General features: G+C 33.9%; 1 protein-coding gene across 1 annotated transcript in view; it reads left to right on the forward strand.

The window, feature by feature from the left end:
• LOC106472031 (F-actin-uncapping protein LRRC16A-like) overlaps nucleotides 1–23,442 on the forward strand; it is a 60,690-nt gene that overhangs the window by 5,093 nt on the left and 32,155 nt on the right. The window contains exon 2 of the mRNA XM_013932660.1: nucleotides 9,358–9,455. Coding sequence (XP_013788114.1) covers nucleotides 9,358–9,455 — 98 coding nt within the window. The remainder of the gene's footprint in view (nucleotides 1–9,357; nucleotides 9,456–23,442) is intronic.

Genomic DNA, 23,442 nt, shown 5'->3' on the forward strand with positions numbered 1-23,442 from the left:
GACCAATCCTGCATCCAGCATAAAAAGTTGGGAAATAAACATAAATTATGCCTATTTCATTCCAGAATGAATACAAATTATAACACGAAAACATAAATGTTTAGGTGAAATAGCTTAAATCTCATAACATTATACATTTATATATGTTTATTATTTTTATTATATTGACCTTTCACTCTTGCCTGGCTAACAATACAGAAGTTACAAAGATGTGGCTCACGTGCACTCATATTACCATATCAAATAACGTAAAGGTGACCTTTGGTCTGTACAAAGTAACTTGCCTTGGCTGTGTTTTAGTCGACTAAATACAGTCACATTTCAGTTATATATTATATATGTATATATAGATTATTGCGATTTTGAAATAAGTTCTTAAAGTTATTTTTCCTAAAACATAGAACAGTAAATAAAGAAGTAAAGCAAGCAATTATCTCTTCTAGTTACGACCTTTGTACTTGGTTGCTGCTTGACATAGGTTGCTAAGCCTCTAAAAATGTTGCACGTGGAGGATATGAAACAAAATATTTTTTTAGGTTTTATATATATATACTTTTGAATAACTAAAAATATCATAAATTACTACATCAGTACCATAGAATTCAACTATAATTTATCAAGCTTTGTAACTAAGCTGTATTTGGGTCTAACAAAATTTTGAACAGACTAAAGACACAACCTACCTCATTGAAATCTTGATTCAAAAGAAAGAGATGGTGGAAGGAATGTTAGAAAGGCTGAGAAAACCACTAGGGGAACATTCTGAGCTTCCTATTGGTTATTCATGTCATATATGTAAGTAAGTATATATATACATATATATATATATATATATAAGGTAGTGTTTCCAAAATTGGAAAGAGGTGAGTGGTGTGCCACTGTATGTGATTTATTATGTGAGCAATATCTTAGCAAATAGAAAATATAAGACCTTATTTTATATTGTAGCTTGTCAATATCTGTAATTTGAGTTTCTAATTCGTATGAAGCTATATACTTAGTATTTTGACTTCACAAACATTTGAACCAGAGCTGCATTCAACATACCACGTGACAAAAATCAATGTTTATTTGTATATTTTTAATATTTACTTTTCAATTAAGAAATTGAGTAATGTATAGTTCTAAAATTTAAATTATAATCTACAGTTTGATACCAAACTTATTGATATAAATTCATAAAATAGTAGTTCAATAAAATTTTTAAATGCGAGTCAACAAATGAGATGACATTGCCATTCACCTGTGACCCATATTGAAAGGGTTAATTCACATAGCTTTCCCAGTTCATTGCTGACCTCTGTATGTGAACTTTGTCACTCACTACTAGCCTTGAGGCTCCCACCTAAAATCATGTGATATTGCTGAACTGTTGCATACAAATGAGCATGTGACAACCCTCCACAAATAGGAGTGCAACACACCCTCATACTGTAGCCGGTTCCCTCTATACTGATTTTTCAATTTGTCACTTGTTTGTACATGTGTGTTTTATTTTTTGCATGTGAGCTTTTGAAATATAAGTTTTTTTTTTGTGAAAGTACCTGAAAAAACAGTAAAAGTTGTGGAAGTGTTCAATTAGGATTTTTGTTTTCTAAATTTCTGCACCTACAGATTTTGTGGCCTTTTATTTCCACATTATAATTCACAAGAGAAGGTAACTTGTTTAGTTTGGAACAATAAGATGTTGTTCATGCTAGACTAACAACTAAGGTGGAATTGAAGGTTAATATGTGATGGGAGGAGCTGTGTTTCATGTGGCCTGGACCTTCTTCTAAACCTGATATACTTCATCCTATATAACCCTGTTTGTGACAAAGGGGGTTTGACATTTTTTTCCCAACATCTACCTTTTACAAATATTCTATCCATGCTGTTGCGGGTCTACCTAAACCTTTTTCGTAAGTTTTGAGACATACTTTCTCAGGTATGTTACTTTCTTTTTATCTTTCCTGTATCACTTAATTCTTGTCCTTTATTTCTCAATTCATTCCATACTTTTAAATTTTATGTTTTCCTCCCTCTCCGGATATTTCAGTCCATATTGGATAATTTTTATCTCAACTTTGCTGTAGTGCATGCATACCTCCTCCTCCTTACCTTGTTGTCACATATGCCTCGGCTTAACATCAAGCTGTATTTCCTTCTTTGGTTTCCCAAACACTGGAGTCTCTTCTTCAGATTTGGGAGTCAAATCCTCTATCTTCTTTTCTTTTTCCTCAGGCTCAATTTTCCCATCTTTGTCTTTTACTCACTTCATTTTACACTATCGTTCATCCATTTCCATTCTTTCCAAAGCAAACCACCATTCTCCTAAGGGCTCAATTTTTCCAACCATTGTCTTTCACTCACTTTCATTTTACCCTATCCTTCCTCCATTTCCATTCTTTCTAAGGCAATCCACCATTCTCCTTAGAGGTCTTTGGCAGATACATATTTACTTATCTTCCCTACTTTGGCACATTTATCTTCCTTGGCCTTACTACTTCATACCTGGTTGATCTGTTGCTGGATTTGTTGATTTCTTACTCAAGTGCTATTGCCTCTCTCTTATCTCAGATTATTTTGTCTGGCTCCTTTCCTCTGCCAGAACATTTTTGTTGGGGGTACTTGATTGTCTGGGATCACATGTTGAGGCTGCATGCAACATTCTTTCTTATCTTTACTTGTTTCCTGTCTCTCCTAAGCTCCTTCTTTGTCCATTTCTGTTTCACATACCCCTCTTCCTCTCCTCTTTCTATTTCCTCTTCCCATTCCTCTGCTCCCATCCATTCTTCCAACATGTATATACTATAGACTAGAGTACCATCAATGTTAGCAATGATTGTCTTCTAGGTTCAGGAAGAGTAGGGGACCATTTAGCTCAGTTTGCACATCTTTGAAGTTTGTTTGAGGCCAAATGTTAGAATTTGCAGATTTTCTCAGAGGGCCTTACCCATTGTTTTTCTGCTCCTCTCCCCTTGTCTCCTGTTCCTGTTATTTACCCTCTTCCAAACGATCCAGTTTCTTGCCAGAATCTGTCAGAGGCAGTGTCAGACATACTGACCAATGGCACTGTCAAATAGGTTTCTCATTCTTCTCTGTTTGTATTTCCCAGGAAAACTGGGGACTGGCATCTTGTTCTAAATCATTCACATCTCATTCGGTTTCTCACCTTATCTCAGTTTACCATGGAGACATTTTTTCAGCTTCTAGTGGTCATTTGCTCTGATTCTTTGGGTGGCCAAGGTAGGTGTCTTGAATGCTTTTTTCTCCTGCATTCAGACTTTAACTTTGATTTGTTCATGAAGATCAGATTTATCAGTTTCATGCTATCCCTTTTGGCCTTGCATCAGAACTGTACATTTTTTTATGAGTAGTGCATGCTTTTTCTCATCACATTCGGAGCTTGGGATTGCAGTTTCACCATTATATGGATGACTGGCTTCTTCATGCTCCCTCTCAACTGGATTCCTATGGCAATACTCTTCCTCTCCTTTTAGAGGTGGCTTGTATTCATTGGTTAGTCAAGCAAAAGAAGTCTCATCTCACACTCATTCAGTATCTGGTTCATTTGGGTGTGTTTTTTGTTTCTCATCTCAGGAGAGTCCAGCCTTCTCTGCTTCATTTGAGGAAGATGGAGTGATTGGTTTCCACTGCTCTATTTTCCCCTTCTCTCCCTACAAGGGAGGTTCTGCCTCTTTTGGAAACTTGAGCTTCAATGGAATCCCTTATCTCCTTGGGGTGTATTCACATTCATTTGAAGTGTATTCTTTACTCTTCTTTGCATGCAAATTTCACCTGGTAGCTCAACAGAACCAGTACCACAGTTGTTCCTCTTCCTCCTTCTTATCTGGATCTCCATAGTTTGTCAGATGCTTCCCTGATGGGATAGGGCACTTGTCTCAACTTGCTGTAGACTTTAGATCGATATTCTCCAAAAGAAATGACCCATCATATGAATTTATTGGAACTGTTGGTAGTTCATTGAGCTTTGCATCATTTTCTTGAGGTTGTACATGATTATGTGGTTATGAGCCATACAGATAACTCCACTGTGGTTTCCTATATCAGTTGCCAGGCAGTCTCACTCTCTCTGTTTCCACACCCTCAACCTTCTTTTCTGGACTCATTACATACAAGTAGTAAGACTGGTGGCTTGCCATATTCCAGGTGTCCTGATTCTTCTGCAGATCATTTCTTGAGGCTCAGAAAGATTTTGCTTATGGAGTGGTACCTTACTCATCAGGTTTTCAAGTGACTTTGCTTTTGTGTGGGCACTCCTCTTATAGATGCAATTACCAATTACCACAACATCAATCTTCCCCTACTTCAGTCTCCTGTTCTGCTTCCATTAGCTTTAGTGTTGGATGTGTTCAAGCTAGACCAGACTGACCTCTTTCTCTGTGCTTATTCTCCTATTTGTCTCCTCTTTCATGTTCTCTTCCTCACACAGGACACTTCTTGTCAGGTTCTTCTTGTACCTTTGTATTGACCAGTTCAGCCTTGATTTCCTCTGTTGAACCTTCTTCAGTCTTTCCTTTTCTACCTCTCTCCTGCTCTTTTGTCCTTCAGTCTCATTACTCCCTCTCCTATCCAGATATGTTGTCACTCCAACTTCACACATGGGTTTTGTGTGGTCCCTCACAAGACATTCTGGACTCTCTTCACGTGTATCCTTCCTTCTTTCTCGATGACAAAGAACCCACTTTGAGACTAATAATGCTTGGAGATGGCTTGAATGGGTAATGATGATGACAAAACCTTGTCAAAACATTGTACATTTGCTGTTATGTTAAACTTATATTAAAATTTTTCTTCATTACCCATTCAAGCTGTTTCCAAGCATTATTTTCCTTCTTTCTCATTCTATTCATCTTTCCTCCCTTCTTGTCTATTGACAAAATAGGCATATTTTTCACAGTTCATCATTGTGCCATACATTCTCCCTTTCTCGTCCTTCTGTTCCCAATTATTTTGAACTCTTTGAAATTACCACCACATAATACAAAGACTGGAAGACACCAATATATTAGGTTCTTCTGGTAGCATTTGAGTCAAGACATTCAGTGGTGGTGTAAACACTATATTACGTGTGTGTGCTATCCAGAGAAAAAGCTGGCAGAAACAAGGTAAACAACAGTTGGTTCTTAGCAGAGTATAACTTATCCACTCCCAGAGATGGAATGAGGCTATCTGCATGTACTCATAGTCATCAACACTTTCACAAAGTGGACAGAGGTTTAACGATTGGTTGACATATCTGCACAGTACATTGCTAATATACTGGCAGAGTACTAGATAGCTCAGTTTGGAGCACCTGAAAAGATCCATGTGGATCAAGGAGCTAACTTTAACAGTCATCTGTTATCTGAGTTGTGTAAAGTGTTGAATGTGATGAAGAGATGCACCCAGACTGATGGTTTAGTAGAAAGGGTGAGACAGACTGTGAAGTCTGTGCTTGATAAGCTTCTTAATATCATTCCAAAGGACCGAAAGGAACATTTACCCCATGTAATGATGATGTAACCCACATCTGAAAATAGGTTAATGTTGAATAGGCTAATGTTATCTGATAAGTAAATCCTTGTAGATGTGATGTATGGTCCTCCACCTAAAGTGAATATCCCACAGTGCGCACAAGAATATGTGGAGTTGTTAAGGACTGCTTTAGATAATGCATATGTATTTGCATCGTAACAGCTAGGAAAGGCTGCTATATGACAAAAGGACAAGACAGTTAAGGAACAAATATATCAAAGTGGAGACTAGGTATGGCTTTAGTTTATGCTAGCAGCATGGAAGCCTCTTAGTTTAGACTAGAGAGGGCCTCATCTTGTGCTCTAGTGAGCTGGTCCATTAATGCAGTAAAGGCATGTGAGAAAGCACATAATACACATTGATAACTTGTGTTCTCTGGAGAACTAGCTTGATCAATATTCAGGAGAAGAGGTCGTGAAGTTGGATGAAGGTGCAACCACTCTTATTCTGAAGATGATGAAAGAGTGAAGAGTATATATCTGACTGTTCAGGATGAGTCAGATGATAAAGTGCTAGATCTTGAGGGAATATTCAACTCTGACGATCTAGGAAATTGCTGCCACTGACCTCCAATTTGATTTGGCTAAGGTTAAACTTAACTATAACAGGGATTGTTTGTATTTTTGTGACCTTGACCTTTGATCTTTACACTCCAAAACTAAACACTTCTAAGATGGATCACAGTCCAAATGTATACCAACTTTTGTCCAAATCCATTTTTGAGAAATCTTGCTGACAAACACACACATACAGGGGTGAAAACATAACCTCTGTCACCTTCAATGGTGGGGGTAATAAGTATGTGTGTGTGCAAAAGCATGTAGGAACATTATATTAAGTCAATTGCCAGTCTTGTATAACATGAATCAATTAATTATATAATGAGCACAACATTAAAATACACATGAATGGAAACATGATTTGGTCTTAATGTTAAGACTGTGATATGAAGTTAAATGTGATTACTGCATATAAGGTATTATTTGAAGACACAGTGTACCTGTTATTTTCATTAATGCTCATTAGAATATTGGCATGAATTGAATTTTCATGAAAGGATAAGAGTAATGGAGAGATTCACACTATATCTGAGAGAAAACAGCTTTAGTTGTTTTTGGTAAGTTTAGTTCATGATATTTCATTTGGATTATATTGAAATGTTTATGAGTAGATGAAATTATCATTAGTATATGAAATTCACAAACAGCAACTTAAATATGATAACATGTATAAATTTGGTGCACCTAGTGGTTTATTTGGTTGGGATATAAGATATTTTCAATTGTACACATTGAAATATTTAGTAAAGCACACAGTCTTCTAAGTTTTTTCATAACATTGTTTCGGTACAAGGTGAAATATAAGATGTGTGAAAATGCAGGCTATATGTGTACTAGGAGTAGGCAGAAAATTAGATCTATGTAATGAAACTTTTTATATCACACTATAGCTAGAACTAATCTTGTAACTGGATGTAGACCCTAAGGAAAGGCAGTGAAAGAGTTAGTGAATTCTTACATCTAAAATAAGAGTTAACTTTGTCTGCCTCAAGTCAGCTCATGTGAAAGATCCAGTTTTGCAGTCTTCACCCCATTCTTTTCCTACTAGAACTGGACATTATGTATGTAATGATCAAATTGTAATGGAAAGAATGGATGTGGGTTGAAGGATAAATTTAGTGGCTATCATTACAGGAATACCTAAAGAATGTATTCATTAAGTGGAGGCCCAGTGAGGTTTGTGAACAAAGAAGTTTATGTCAGGGATACATGTTCTGTGGGTTTTTAGAGCATGAACATATAAACCCCATAGAAATTTCACTTAATCAAATTAATTCACGAAGAAAGAAAGTTTTTAAAGAGGAGTAATGATTGTAACTAGGCAGTTATGATCCTTTTTCTTCACTCCACACACCTAGCTGACCTTTTGACCAATTGGAATTCCTTGATCTTGCATTTTTTTGATGTTTTATTTTCAATTAGTTGGTGACATTTCATTTTCTAGTGTGCCAAAGTTTCCTTTATACTGCCACAAAAGGAAGAAAATTATGAGGAATCTCAGTACCTCACCAGGACATTCTTTTTGGTGTGGAAAAGCCTGGAGTTGGCCTGACTTCCCACCTGTTTGAGTCCATGGACTAAGATGCATAGCTGGCAGGTGCATCAGATGTTTGAGACCTCACAGAGTCAGTTATTGGGCTGAAACATAAGTCCACAGGTGTTGAGTGAGCAGCCTTAGCCAGAGCATTTGAGATATCATCAAAAATAGTAATGGAACTAACCAAAGAGCAGCCAAGAAACAGTTGAACCTAACATACCAGAGACTGCTGGGGTGTTGTCTTTTGGACTTCTTCAGGTTGAGGAGAAGCTTTGTCCACTTCAGTATTGCTTACCTTTTTGTCATGATTCCTGTGGTTCAGAATACATCACTCTATGGCTACAGGTTGGGATCCACTCACAAGTATATATATATATATATATATATCACTGTGGTCTATCTGCCCAGCTACCAACGTGGGATATAGGGACCAATAGTGATGGTAGATCATGTAAAATTCCACCTACAGTACATGAATTAAGTTCCAGGTGAAGAGCATACCTGTTCTGGATGTAGTGCGGTTACCCAACTAGGGTGCCAATGTTCTATTGGTATGCCCTTGATCTATGCAGATGCTTTCTGTATGGATAAGGTCCTCACTGGCTCCTCCACCTTATCAATGTGGAGTTTTAGCTGTAGTGTGAGAAGAGGTATCTTTTGGAAGTTAATAATTTTTAAATCAAAAATATTAACTTTCGAACAATTGGAATACAAGTTTTATCACTTACAAAAAAACAAAACATTTTGTAAATCTGTGTCTGGCCAGGACTTGATACAAATATTAACAAATAATACAACATAAATGTCAGTGTTATTAATTTCAATAAATATAGGAATTAGGAAAAAGAACCAGAAGAAAAAAAAATTAATTCTGAAAAAGCATAATTTTCCAAAATTAAACCACTTCAAGTTCAATAACAATATTGAGTAACAATCAGCAGTAATTCATTCTAACTATATCTCATGAACTAACTCATTTAAGATCAAAGAAGGGTTTTTATTTAGTGGTCAGACCACAATGTTACATCTCCTGAGACTAGCAAGTTACATAATCTGTCACAACATATATATCTGTACATCACCAACTAGGGGAAGCTGTGTTTGTTTCAAAGTTCTTACACTAAAACTCAAACTGTTCTAGCTAAAAGGTGAGCTAGAGCTTTAATGTAACTAAAAATTCATAGTTGAACTATTTATCTATCTATCGTGGCAGTTATTTTGGTTTTATATCTCGCACAAGCCCCAGAGGGGCTTGGGAGACAATGAGGGGTGCTTAGAAACTGTAGTTTCTCTTCAGCCTCACACGTGGAGTTAGAGTATTGTTGATTTTTCAAGAGCGATGTGGAATATGTGATATATACTGACAATTACTTTCTATCCGGAGGTAATAGACTAGATGAAAATTTCTATTATGGATTGGTTTCCCTATACTAGCTAAGTTGCCTCAAAGCGTGTGGAATAGCTGTCAAGTTGAGAAGAAGAGTCAAAGGAAGAGAGAAGAAGAAAAGTTTACCTGCTTGGACTGACACATCAAGTTGTTGAAGTGCATGGGCCGGAGCACATGGAACACACGTGGTGGTAACGTCAGGTTGGGAGAGAGTACATTGCGTTAGCATAGTTGACTAAATGATAGAAGGAATAATAAATGAATGATAAGCAAAACCATAAAAAAATAATATTAGAATTCCCTATCTCACAGTATGTATACTACCAATTTGTTTCTTTTTTGCTCTTTTTTAGAGAGTATTCAAAATACACTTGGAAGAAATGTAAAGGTTTCCTTGAAGTGTATGGTTTGTATGGAAACTAAGCCTGAAAAGACAGAAAATAGAGTATTGGTAAGTAATTACATCACAAGTAGTATGATATTAAAAATGGTAAGCATAAAGACTGATTGTGGATCTTTTTTTATCAAAGTGGAAAGAAAAAAAAAAATATTTGTTAAATATAATCACATCAGAGCTTAACTTGACATTTTAAAAGTGTGTGCATTGTGTTCAGGACATTTTATGTGCTTGACATTGAGTTCTAGTTTGGGGAAGGATGTAAAAGTACTGTAAATGGATTATTTAATCAAAGTATATAACAAAAACAAGGCCATTTAGGTACTTAATTGAAAATTAATGATAAATCATTTATCAAATAAATTGTAGAAAAAGCCTAGTTACTAAAGCTGGCTGTACAGTGATTTGTGAGAACAGATCAGTAATAAACAAATAAATAGAAAGTAGCAAATAAAAATAAACTTGGAAACATTAATTACTGCTGCACCACTAAGAGCTATTACCTTACACACAACTACTGTGAAATTTCCTGCACATGCCATAAGAAATAAACTCTCACCCCTACACATATCTATGTGTAATGCCCCAACCTATGATGCAGTGGTCATAATGCTGTAGCCCTCCATCAGTAGGAGGATGACACAACCTCCATGCACAGTAATCCTTGTGAGCACTAGCACATGATTATAAGTTCATTCTTATTCAGCACTGCCTGTACTCAGATGTGTTTCTTTCTGTAGTGTTACATTACATTTATCCTTGTTGCACTTTTGTTCCATCCACCTGATTGCAACTTATTTTTCTCTAATCACAACCTTTCTTTTTTGTGCTGCTTCAAACAACAACTTGAAAAGTTATTAGAAAACATTTATTTTAGTGTTACATTCTGAGGCCCAGATATTCCTTTTTTGGACATTTCTTCGAGTGAACAGTGAGCAGAGGCACATTATTTGTAAATGGATCTGATGATGCTCCTCAGTAGTTACCACTTTAGCTCACTTATTCAGGTCCTTCATCATTCTGTGTTATTGCTTCTGTGGATCCTACTTTGGTTGTGAATGATTCTGGCTAGATCTTCTACCTCCAGTCTTTGCTTGTGGTTCTTCTTTCCCTAATGAGGAACAGGTACCTTTTTCTTTTCTGTTTATTATGCCTGTACATTAGATATGTAATATTCTTTTTTACCTATATATCACAATGACTCTTGAGTTGCTTTACTTCATGACCTTCCTTTTGTCCCAACTCTGTCTTGGTCAACGTCTTCCTTGTCTTCGTCATCTTAGTGAATCCTTTGTTATGGTATAAGGTTATGACCCTTTTGTATTTCTTGACCCTCAGTCTCTTATGTCTGTTTGCTGCACACCTCTTTCTTCTTCTTTGTTACTTTCTTTACTGTGATCTTCTCATTTTTATATTATCTTTACTTGTCTACCTAACCTTAGGAGTCATATGGTACTACTACCCTTTCCTGTTTCTCATTCTATCGTTTCTACTCACCTTTCCCCTTTTCACAGGATAGGCTGTTGTGAAACTTGGTATTAAACTTTTTTGGAGTAGATTTCTGTCTCTGAAACCATTGATTCCCACCTCTCCATTCTTTGCACACTTCACTAGGGACTATTGCTGGTTACAGAACAATGATATTACCACAACTGTTGCTTCCTGCCTGGCACTCATCCCTTTCTTTCACCTGTTTTCTCTAACCTCTTGTGGGCCTTTTTTGTCCACTGTTCCCCTCATACAGCTCCTTTTCTCATCTGTATGGTTCTTTGGGATCTAACATGACCCCTATTTGTATACCATTACTTCCCGTTCCTTATATCTTTTGCCTCTGAAGACATTTTTCTTTTTGCTTGCTTTTATTCACCTTTGTTTGGACATTTGTGCTGTGAACACCTCATGTACTGTATATTAAGGACCATTTGATGTGTTTCCTGAACACTCCTTTTTTCTGAAGACTTGGGCTGCCCAAGTTGGTGATTGAATTTTTCTCTCTCTCAGCTCTCTCCCTTTTATTTTCTCATTAAACAATCATTATGATTTTCATTATCTTTTATGTTCAGTTAGGCCTGTCTGTTGCTCATCTGCTGAAACTACTACTATTTTTATTACCATGATGTACCTCTTGACCAGATGCTATATACTGTTACCCCACATTTGTTTCAGCATATCACGGCTTCTTGCCTTCTTTTAGTATTGACTGTTGATGGAAGTATTGCATGCTACTATGCTGCTAATACTAAGCATTCTTCTTAAATTAGTTAAATCTTTGGATAGTTTCTTATGCCTCTGGCATTTACCTTCCCCATTTATCAGAGGCTCTTGGGCAGTGAATTTTGGCTGTTAATTTTTAATTTCCAGTTCCATCACTAATCTTGTTTGATCTCCATTTTCCTGACACATTTCATAACACCACCTGGTGTGTACAGTTTATTTTGTACCCATCATCACAAAAACAAACAAAAAATGTAACATGTGGAACTATGAAACACTTAATTTTGTTTGGTGTCACTTGATCATACTGAATGTCCTGCATTGCCTTATAGGGAATAGTTACCTGAACTCTGCAATGAGCAGGGGATAAGGGCAGTGTTAATCCCACCTGACCCTGCTTACTGCCTGCTGTTGAAATAGAGTGTTCTACAAGACTGCTTTGGTTGTATATTTATAGAATTGACCTGGCATTTTCCACACCTTTTACAAAAACAAGAACAACAACTAAAATGACAGCATCATCAGATGTAGTCCTTCCTTCACACCTATTGTCTTTAGTTGTGATAACCCACTGCATTGTCTCATGGTGGTGACCCAATTCCAGATGAATTTGTATGGTGACAGTGGTCCATGCATACATCCCTATGTTCTCTCCTACTCAAATCCTCCCTTCTCCATTTTTCTACTACTTACTTCTCCATTTCCAAGAGGCTGGGGAAATTTATGTAGAGAGTTTCCTCTGTGAGTGGTGCCTTCCCCCAGTAAGAAACCAGTTGAACCCACTCATTATTTAAGATGTAAGAATGAGGTGTTTACTGGAAGTATTATACAGGACATTCCATTACAAATCCACCAAAGAATTCCAGGTGGATGTGTCCAGCCTGATGGGACTTGATACAGGTAAGGGCTCCTCCTCCTTCTAATGGTCCTTATAATATTTATCTCATGGAAGTATTTTACCAAGACAGAATGGCCTAAAGCCCTAGCCACACTATTTAAATATTCTAATGTTCTGACCACCTTGGCAATTCGTAACCACCAGCACAAGATTTCTCTGTTATCTCTTGCACTACTAGCACAGTAATTTAACAATAGGAAAATCATTGACCCCCCCCAGTATCTTCAGTGTTGGATTCTAGCACCTAGTGGTGCAGAGAGGTAAGTAATAGTTTTGAAGTTAACATTTTTCTTACCTGAAATAAATTTCAGATAGATACTTACCACTCTTCACCACCTCCCATCCTTCCTCCTTACTTCTGGTGTATATCTTTTGCCTTGTCAAGAATGAGTCTATGATTATATGCTAGTGCTCACATGTATTAATATACATAATAGTTGTATTGCCCTCCTGTTAGTGGAGGACTAGAAAACTATGATGATTACATAAGCTGACTCACTATGTATAGACGCATGTAGGGGTGGGAGTTTGTTCAAGTCTTATAGCATACACGGGAATTTCCACGGCAGTTGTATGTGAGGTAATACCTGTTAGTGGTGCAGTGAAATAAGTATCTAACTTAAATAACATTTTCATCTAAAGAAAATCTTAACATTGAAAGCTTAACTACAGACTGTGCATATGTAGTTAAATATCTAAAGAATGGAAGGAAGATGTTTCTGAGATGGTACCTCACCTCCTCACACAGTTTAGCTATCTTCCTTATCTGTCTGTCAGAGAAATTTGCATGATGGTAGCCTTCAGGAAACTCCCACCTAATTTTACATGTTTTTATATGAATTGTGCTACTGCATGATGATAGTTATGTGCATTGCATTCAGCACGTAACCACCATAGTAGTCATACTATAACTTTTGATAATGTACATGTATCTTCATGAAATTGTGCAAATTATCAGTGAACATTACAGGACTTTCCTACACAAAAGGTTTTTTATTAAATATTAAGGCTTTTAATTAAATATTTCCTTGTGAATTTTTTTTAAATGTTGACCATCCAACATGCAAAGTATTTTTATTTTAAGATTAAAAATACCTTTCTACATCTAAAAATTGTCAAATTTTATTTTTGTAATCTCTATAACCAGCTAAATAACTATCAAACTTGTGTTTATTTTAAAAACTTTATATTTTATGTTATTTTCTCTATCTTAACTGTATATGGGGTTGGTCACTTTGACTGACATTGTAACCACCATAAAATATTAGGAAAGAAATCGAAATTACTCTTTTATTCATTCAACAATGACTACGTATTATAACAGGAAACAACAAATGTTTATTCTAAATAGCTTAAATCTTATAACAGTATACATCTATTTATGTTTATTAATTTTTTGTTTTATTGACTTTTGTATTATATCTGACTAATAATTCTGCCACCCAGATTGTAAATCACGTGGTGCATGTGCAGCTTATATTACTATATCAAATAGCATAAAACTAGCCTTTACAAAATAGAAATGTCGTACTCTTCTTAGTGCTAGTATAATGTATTTTGTAAAATATTCTGACATTTCAGCTACCATACATTACTTATGTGTATATATTATTACTATTTATAAATAATTTCTTAAATTTCAGTTATTTTTCATAAAACATAAAACAATAAATAAAGTATATATAGAATACAATGATCTCTACTACGTATGATGCTACAAAGTTTTTATAATCATGAGTTGTACTTACTAATAAGCCTTGTCAAATTTGCACATGGAAAATATTAAAAAAAATAAAAATTTTGTAGGTTTTATACATGAATTTTGTAATAAAAAATTATAAATTACAATATTGATACCATAAACATTCCACTGTAATTTATCAGGCTTTCTAAATAATCTATATTTGGGGCTAATAAATCTCATTTATGATCAGTATTTCACCTTGATCACCATTCTTCAACAGTTTTAAAAGTTTCACATGTGTAAGTACTTTAGAATTTGACAGGATATTGATAGCATTACATAGTTCAAAATGAGCACTTTCAATTGGTTATAAACATGTACTTAAAAGAATTGAGTATATATATAAACAAGTATTTTCAAAAGTGGAAGAGGTGGGTGGATCCACTATGGTGGGTTTGCTAACTATAATGATATCTCAGCTAGCAGAAAAGGTTGAAGGTTCTTGTTTTATATTATTGTTTGTTAGTGTTGGTAATTTCAGTTTTTAATTCATTAAAAACTGTAGACATTACATCTTATGACACCCACAACACAATCTGAGCAAATGCAGAAGATGAAGGACACAAATTTATGGACATGCATTCATAAAATAGGAGTTTAATAAAATTTTGAATATAAGTCTACAAAATGTGATGATGTGTGATGACGTGTTTGACCCATACTATATAGAAAAGATTAAAAGAACAATATATTAAGATTTTTTTATTGTTGGACTGTTTGAGTGTACTTTTTTATGTAACTTTTGTTAGTATTTTACTTTTTTCCTGTTTATGAGGTTTTATTTTAATTTCAGTGATTTTTATAATTGTTTGTGCCACTGCATTCTTTTTTTTTTTTTGTACTCTAAGCAGGTTCAGAATTGTAGTTTTGTTATGTTCAAATATTTGAAACCCTTTTGGTTTGATATTTGTAGATTCTCATGGGTCAGGGAAACTTGAAAAAGTCAATGAATTTTGTGTTTCTGGCCTGGGAAACATCAGAGAATTTCATTTTACAGAGAAATATCAGTAAAAGTCAGTGAATTTCATGTGATTCAGTAATATTTATAGGGCATGGATGGTGAAAATTTAAATTATCATTAGCACAAAACAATAACATACAGATTAATCATGCCACATTTAACTCATCAATATGTATATTTTATGGATTGTTTAATTGTTTAATCTTCATTGTTCTTTTTTGTTTATCATTAGCCAAATGTGCACTGGATCTGTCCATTACACCCATCCCATATTGGAGAAGGAATGGGAACTATACTTCTAAATTTACTGTGTGTAGTGACACAAAATGTGGCTAGCTTTGAGTCAACTGTACAAATCTATTGTATACAAAAAATTGAATGTATTACAAGTGTATTTGTACTCAAGATATGCCTATGAATTGATTATGTCAGTCTGACTCAAACTCTCAGAAGTCAGAGTACAAGGTTATGTTTCTGTAAAGAATGAAAATAATTTTGTCCATTTTACAGTTTCCATATTGCTTTTGCATAACTTCTAAAATCTCCAAAATACTTATCTACAACTATTTTCAGTATCCCTGTGTATTATATCTGGTATTTACTCTCTTCTTCCATGAACTGGCTCTAATTCAGCAATGTAGGATAAAATGAATAGTTGATAATTCTGACATCAAATACATAATACTTATTGAATGACACTGTCAAAGGTCATGGTGTGCACACTTTGGCCCCCAACTGTGGGTAAATTGTCATGGAGTATGAAGGTAGCCATAATAGATAAAGTAAACAGTGACTTGGTTTCAGTCTAAATGGGGTATAAGGGTTCTTGACAAGGTTTCATCTTGTCTTCTTAAAACTAGGTCATGGAGGTTCATTTACAGTGGGTTAAAAGCCAATAATAAATTATTATTTAAAGATAGGGTGTTCCCATTAAATAAGTTATTTTGATCTTGCAAATTTTAGTGCATTAATAAAACAGTCCCTATGTTAGTAGTCATAGAAGGAACATTTAATACCCAGGATATATTATGCCATTGTGTAGAAAAAATGTGATAGGTGATTGATTATTTCAGTAAATATGGCCTAGCAGTTCAAATATAAAACAAATCTACACAGTTTTGGTGAGTTATTTTTATTTTTGATTGGTACATTCATAATGGGTAGAATATTTTAGTTCTAAAAACGTTATTGATATGAAGTGATGATTTGAAGACAATACAAAGTTTAACCTTGGGGTAGAACTAAAGATGAAGAATACCCATTTTTTTTCTTAAGGTGTTCTGAAGGAAAGTTATTGCATTATGAATGGAGATGTAATCTGAGCAGATCAAGTAGGCCCCATGAAGAAGAGCTAAGACTAAATTTAGTTTGAATGATTTTGGCAAAAACTTTCAAACATGTATACAATGTACAAACCAGTAAAAATTTTCTTTCTGTAAATGAAGGTTTGTTTTGTTTTTGAAATTGAATGTTAAGGAAAGATTGTTTTGATTTTCAATTTCACTGGTAGTTAAGGAATTTGTTAATATGTTCATCATTATGGAAGAGTAAGAATGTATCATCTACATACATTTTGTAGAGTGTGGGTGTAACATCTGAAGGATACTTGTTCAGCCATGTGTGCTCATGATGACAAAGAAAGTTATTAGTTGGTGAGAGTCCTAGTGGTCAACCCATACTATTCAATCTATCTTGTCATACAACTGACCATTAAAGACAAAATGATTTTCTTTTAAAACTAGGTTTAGTAGTTGTGCATGTTGCTGTTTGTTTAATCCAGCCCTCAGGCTATTCTTACTGGTGAGTAGTTTGCTAAGATAGATTTGTATCATTTCTTCAAAAGGAATGTTAGTAAAAAGTGAGGTTCAATGTCAAAGCTGGCATAATATATTAGTCAGCATCTGGAAATTTCATGAGCAAAAGAAAAGGAATCTTTGACAACTTATGCATTAGTTATTAAAGGGTTTAAGATAGGGTTATTGAAATATTGAATGTTTGACAGTGACTAATAATACAACACTTTGAAGGATTTCCGAGAGTATGGTGTTATATGTTACGATGAATCTTTATAGAAACAGTTCAACTTATGCCAGTAAATAACTAAATGCATCATGTTTACCTAATAATCTATAATTTAATGGATTGGATATCTGAGTAACATATTAGGAAAATTTATTGTTTGTTCAAGCAACAAACAAGATATTAGGGACAGGAAGGAATAAAGGCTGAATATCGAGATGAGCATATATGGCTTCACAGAATTAGAATAATAGTTTTGTTACTGTTTGAAATCATGGGCTTTTGGACCACCATATGCTCTTGAGATTGAGATATTAATTATTATGGAGATTGTTTAGTGATCATGTGGTTGAGTAAAAGTAACGTGCTGGTATTTATCATAGTGTGTGAATCCAAGAATCATACCAGAATAAAAATAATGTTTGTAGTACATCTAGTAAAACTTTTACTTAGCAGCAGTTTTATGTAATGTAATAAGCAACATTATGTAAGAACAAAATGAAAACTTTACACTTGGGTGGTGTCGTAGTATAATGCAATATCATTGTCAGTGATAAACATGTTATTGTACAGTAATATTCGTGTTTGTGCTAGTTATTGTAGCCTCTATGAGTATGACTGTACATTGTGATAGGGTGGGATGATAAATGCTGTGGATGTTTTATTGGCAGACCTAATTCTGTATTTGAAATGTCTTGTATGTATAGTTAGAGTTTGTAAGTATATTATGGTAATCTAAAAAATGAACAAAACTTGGGCAAATCTGAAACTGTATTCTATATCATGATTAATTTTGTGTATATTTATATATATATATATATGGTCGTGTTAATTCAAAGATTTCAATACTTTTGGTATAGGTGAACATGTGAACATAATACAGTATACTTTGAATCAGTAGATGATTTTGCTAGCCTGTGCAGTTGTTTTATAGATATTGTAAATACAAGTTTATTGCAGGATATGGTTAGCAATTGAAGGTTTTATACATTCTTGTGGATAAACCCATATCAGAAAATACAGCATAAATAAATATTTGGCATATGAGAATTGTACTTGTTAAAGAATAATACATTTACACACCAAACATGTGAAAAATCAAAATGTAATAATCACAAATTTTAGAATCTATATTCTTGATTGTGCTGTAATAATGTTTTTGTGATTTAACTTAAAATTAAAAAGTTTGATTGTTGGGCACTATCATAAACAAATGGATAAACTGCCTTTGTTGTGTATGATCTGATAAAATATCAATAATTCAAGAATGGCATGACTAATTGTATTGAAACTTTGTAAGAGTACATTTAAGCAAACTGTGATTTTTAATAAAAAGAAATGTGTTGTAGGTAAAACCACTGAAAACAAGAAGGAGTTAACTACAGATATATATATATATATATTTTAATACATATGCTGTTATGGATACAAAGTTTCAGGTAATGCCATTCTTCAGGTATCACTAACTGAACAGTAAATCTATAAACGAAAACATTCTAAATCAAAGGTCATGTGACAATGTAACAAATTTATGTGTGTAACAATTCTTACAAATGCTTGAAACAATAGGAAGTTGTGTATATATATATATATATATATATATATATAGACATACAAGCGTACATATATACACACATACATACATACATAGATACACCCACATATATACGTACAAATGCATATACAAATACACATATACACACATGCATCCACACATATATTTATACACACACATACATAGATACACCCACATATATATACATACAAATGCATATACAAATACACATATACACACGTGCATTCACATACACACACGTACATATATGATTATATATGTATTTTAGTTTAAAGAAGTAAAAATCTAGAACTTGAAATTTGGTAAAAGTAAATATAGGATTGGTAAACAAAAGTTAAGAAAAAATAGATACATAATTTACTTTATAAAATGTGTTAAGAGAGGATAAAACTAAAGTGAGAAATATTATAAAAAGCTAAAATTAATATTTATTCTATGGTTCCCAGGTCAAAAATTTATTTGTTTTTTTGTAATTCACAGATATTTTTGCTTGTAGGGGCCTTCTTCAAAACAAGTATTTTAAAATGGTTAAGGGTATAGTTGTGCAAATTGAAGAGTTGGACCACTAGTTTATCTGCCTCACAATTTATTATGTCTCCAAAATGTTCTTGGGTACATTCTGCTAATAATCTACTGGTTTCTCCTATGTATAATTTTCCACAACATGAGCAAACAGTAGAATATATGATGTATTTATTTTGATGTGCAGTTATATTGATCCTTAATGTAAATACTTGATTTAGGACTCTGCATGGATGTTCTTGAGTCAATGTAAGCACACATGTTACATCATTTTCTATTACAAGAACAGCTACCTACAATAAAATTTGTGTCTGTTGAGGTATGTGTTTTAAGGCTACTATGAACTAAGCAGTTTCCAGTATTGGTAGGAAATTATGGGAGGTCTTGGAAAAATATGTATAGTGGTGTCAGATTCCTTTAAAATGTAAGGATAAGAAGTGGCCTGGTACAGAAGAGTTTAGAGTTTGTTTCCTCAAGAGATGAAGAGGAGTTGTGGTCTTGATTTACAACAGAGTTGCAAGGTTTTTTCAGGATAATTTTTGGGTAGTCATGATCATGGAAAAATGATTCCAATTTTATTGAGCAGGCATTGAAATCATCAGGTTCACAACACAGTTTCCAAATTCTAAAGAACTGAGATTTTGGGATGTTCTTTTTCATATGAATGGGGTAGTTAGAATTATAGTGCAAATAGTTACGGGTGTCTGTAGGTTTATAATGAACGCTGGTTGTTATTTTATCAGAAGATATAAAAAGAAGAATGTCCAAGAATGGTAGTGATGAATCAGAAATGTTATGTGTGTAAGACAGTGAAGGATGAAAGCTACTTATGTAATGAATGAACATTTCTCACTCGGGCAAGGTGCCCGTGAAGATCCCAACAACATCACTGATATATCTCTTGTAAAGTATGGGTAAGGGACCATCATACTGTGTGAACATGTGTTGCTCAACATATCCAACAAAAAGGTTTGCAAAATTGGGGCCCATTTTAGTTCCCATAGCTATGCTGCTAATCTACTCATAGAATTCATTGTTAAAACAGAACCCACTGCATTTTAAAACTAGTTCTGTTAAATGGATCAAAGTGTTAGTGATGGGGGGGGGGGGGGGTGAAGTTCAGGACATTTGTCTTAAGGCTATTAAACTCTCCTGTTGCGGTATTATGGTTTATAATGATTTGATGTCCATAGTAAATAAAAGGACTGAGTCTGATTTAGGGTTAAAAGTAACTGTGTTGAAGAGTCTAAGGGTATGATAAGTGTCCTTAATATAAGTGGGGAGTGAGTGGATGAGGGGAGCTAGTATGGAATATAAATAACTGGACGTAAGTTCAGTTGGAGCATTACAGATAGATACCATGGGTTTAGGATTGTTATGTTTATGAATTTTAGGCACTAAACAGAAAACACCAGTTCTAGAGTCAGAAATTGATAATATTAAATTTCTAGCAGATGTGGATAGTTTTTTAGCATCAGTTAATTCATTAACAGTGTTGGTAATGACTTCATGATATTTTGGTATTGGGTCGTCCCGAAGCAGTTTGTAGTAATAACTCAAATGACATGACGTTTCCTGGAGATATAGATCCTTACGCCATTTGACCACAGTTCCTCCTTTATTTGATGGTTTGATAATAATAATATCATCTCTAGAATGAATATTTTGTAAGGTTTTGTGTTCTACATAGGTGAGGTAGTCCTTAGCTTTCTGTGCTTTGAAGTTAAGTTTGTTGATCTCAGTACGACATTTATCTGTATAATAACCAAGTGGTGGAAGTGACCCACTGGGTCCATCTGCTGAGAGTGTGTTGTAAGTTGCAAAAGCAGTCTTCAGTGGTACTGGTTTGTGTGGTTTCACTATTTAGGTTGGTGATATTTATATCATGTCCTGTAAGGCAGCTTTTATTGGTTTCACCTAAATTATTAGTATAAAAATAGGCTTGGATCCTTAAATGCTGAGAAAATAGTTTGCAATCATGATTTGAATGAAATTCACTCACACTTGGTTGAATGGGGACAAATTTACGTCCCTTTCTGCATTTGTCTAGGTAAGATCAGCTGGAATAGTTAGAACATTAGTTTTAGTGGGTGTATTTCTCTCCATGGAATTATTTAACATGTTATCTTCTATCAACAGTGGATACAAATTGTTTGGATACACAATTCCGAGATTGATCAGTTTTGTTTCTCATTTTGTCATAGAGGGAAGAGTAATAGGTAGAGTTAAGGTTTTTCATTGTAATATGCACTTAGTTCATACAGCCTCTGACAGTAGTAACATAAGTCTTCTCAGTTTCTTTCTATCATGGTTGAACGAAAATAATTTAATGGTATCTTTCATAAGAGCAACTGATGTGTTATATAACCTGCGGTTAACAATCAGAAAATTTTTATGGTTTCAGCATTTTGTGGTGTAAGGAATTTTAGTTTGAAACCATTATTAATTACAATCTAATTGCTTATTGTGACTCATAATATACAGCCTGTCTTGTCTTTATTAAACAGTACATGAATACTTTTTTAAATTCCAAATATTATTTTTGGTAATAGTTTCACGATACATTACAAGCATAGGACAAATGGTCAGGGAATTTCAGGAGTAGAAAAACAATGTGTTAAGCTCTTGTGTTAATTATTTTTAAAATGAATTGTTTAATATAAAATGGTCTACATGAATGCAAGGTTAACTTAATTATGTCAGTCACATATTCATACCTCAATTTTTAGAGAAAAATGATTCATTGTACCCTATCAGGAATTTTAAGGATTGATTTTCTTACCTGTACATGTAAGAAACAACAAGATTACGTATAGAGAGCAAGGTTACAGGTTTTGGATAATGAAATTTGTGATTAATACTGTTGGTAAACTATTTTTCCAAAAACTGTTCTAATGAGTACATTAAAATAATTCTCCATGATGTTTATTTCAGGTTAGAATGATAATATATATAGCACATGACAGTTTTAGTTTTGTCTAAACAAATTTGACATACCAATTTTTCGGACTCTTTTCATGAAAAGGTTTGAATTCTTATGTTTAAATATTCCACAACAGGAAACACTTATCTAACAACAAACTTATATATCAAGAAAACAGTCTTATCAAAAGTATTTCAAGACACATCTTCAAGAAAACTACCAGAATTTGGTACAAAGGATTACCAAGATATTTTTAATAGTGAAATCTGGATTCCAGGAGATGGTGCAGCTATAAGTACCTGCCATTTTCTAATCCTATCAAACTTATTCCCATCTTACTATGGACAATTGTATAAATGAAATCAAACAATTATATTACACAAGACGTGTTGATGCCACTTTTGTTTTTGTTTCACAATAAGAATCAGGCTGAATCATTTTTAACATCTCTAAACAAACTATATCCTATCATTTTCTGTGGAATTTTTAGAATACTTTCAGACTCTCATTCCTAGACACAATATTCATCATAATGCTTCAAGTTTTCATGCAAATTATTTTTGTTATATACAGCTCTTCATTACAACTATGGATATTTTATAACTGAATCCTATAAACTTAGCCTTATCAAGGCTTTAATAACTCAAACATAACATTTACAGTAACATAACTACTTTAAATATGAGTTATCAAACATTAGTCAGTTTATTGATAAGAATGGTTTTCCAGTTACTGTTATTTAGAAAATGTCAAGCAAGTACTAAGAAAACATAGTTTTAATAACACTTCTCCAAGTCGGACAGTTGATAAGCATTCAATAATTATTACTATCCCCTATATAGGTTTAAAATTATTTAATAAGGCTTGTCCATATATACACACCTTAGATGTGTCTATAGGAACTTCTTTTCATTAAAACTTTTTTCCCATTCAAGGACAAAATATAATACAGCAATCCTGTATTATATATATATAACAAAAATTACAATAGAACTAAAATTAAACAATTATTTTCTGATACAATATTTTATCTCCCTTCATAAAAAGCTTTCTTGGCTTATACTGCTCTCTGTTGGTGCAAATTTTCATTTGCCACTAGCCTTGATTCATCTACTTACTTGCTAACATGCAAATAATTATACTGCAACCCTCCACCAGTAGGAGTGCATCACTACCCTTATCTT

This window comes from Limulus polyphemus, unplaced genomic scaffold (assembly GCF_000517525.1).
Source record: "Limulus polyphemus unplaced genomic scaffold, Limulus_polyphemus-2.1.2 Scaffold5029, whole genome shotgun sequence".
Lineage (NCBI taxonomy): Eukaryota > Metazoa > Arthropoda > Merostomata > Xiphosura > Limulidae > Limulus > Limulus polyphemus.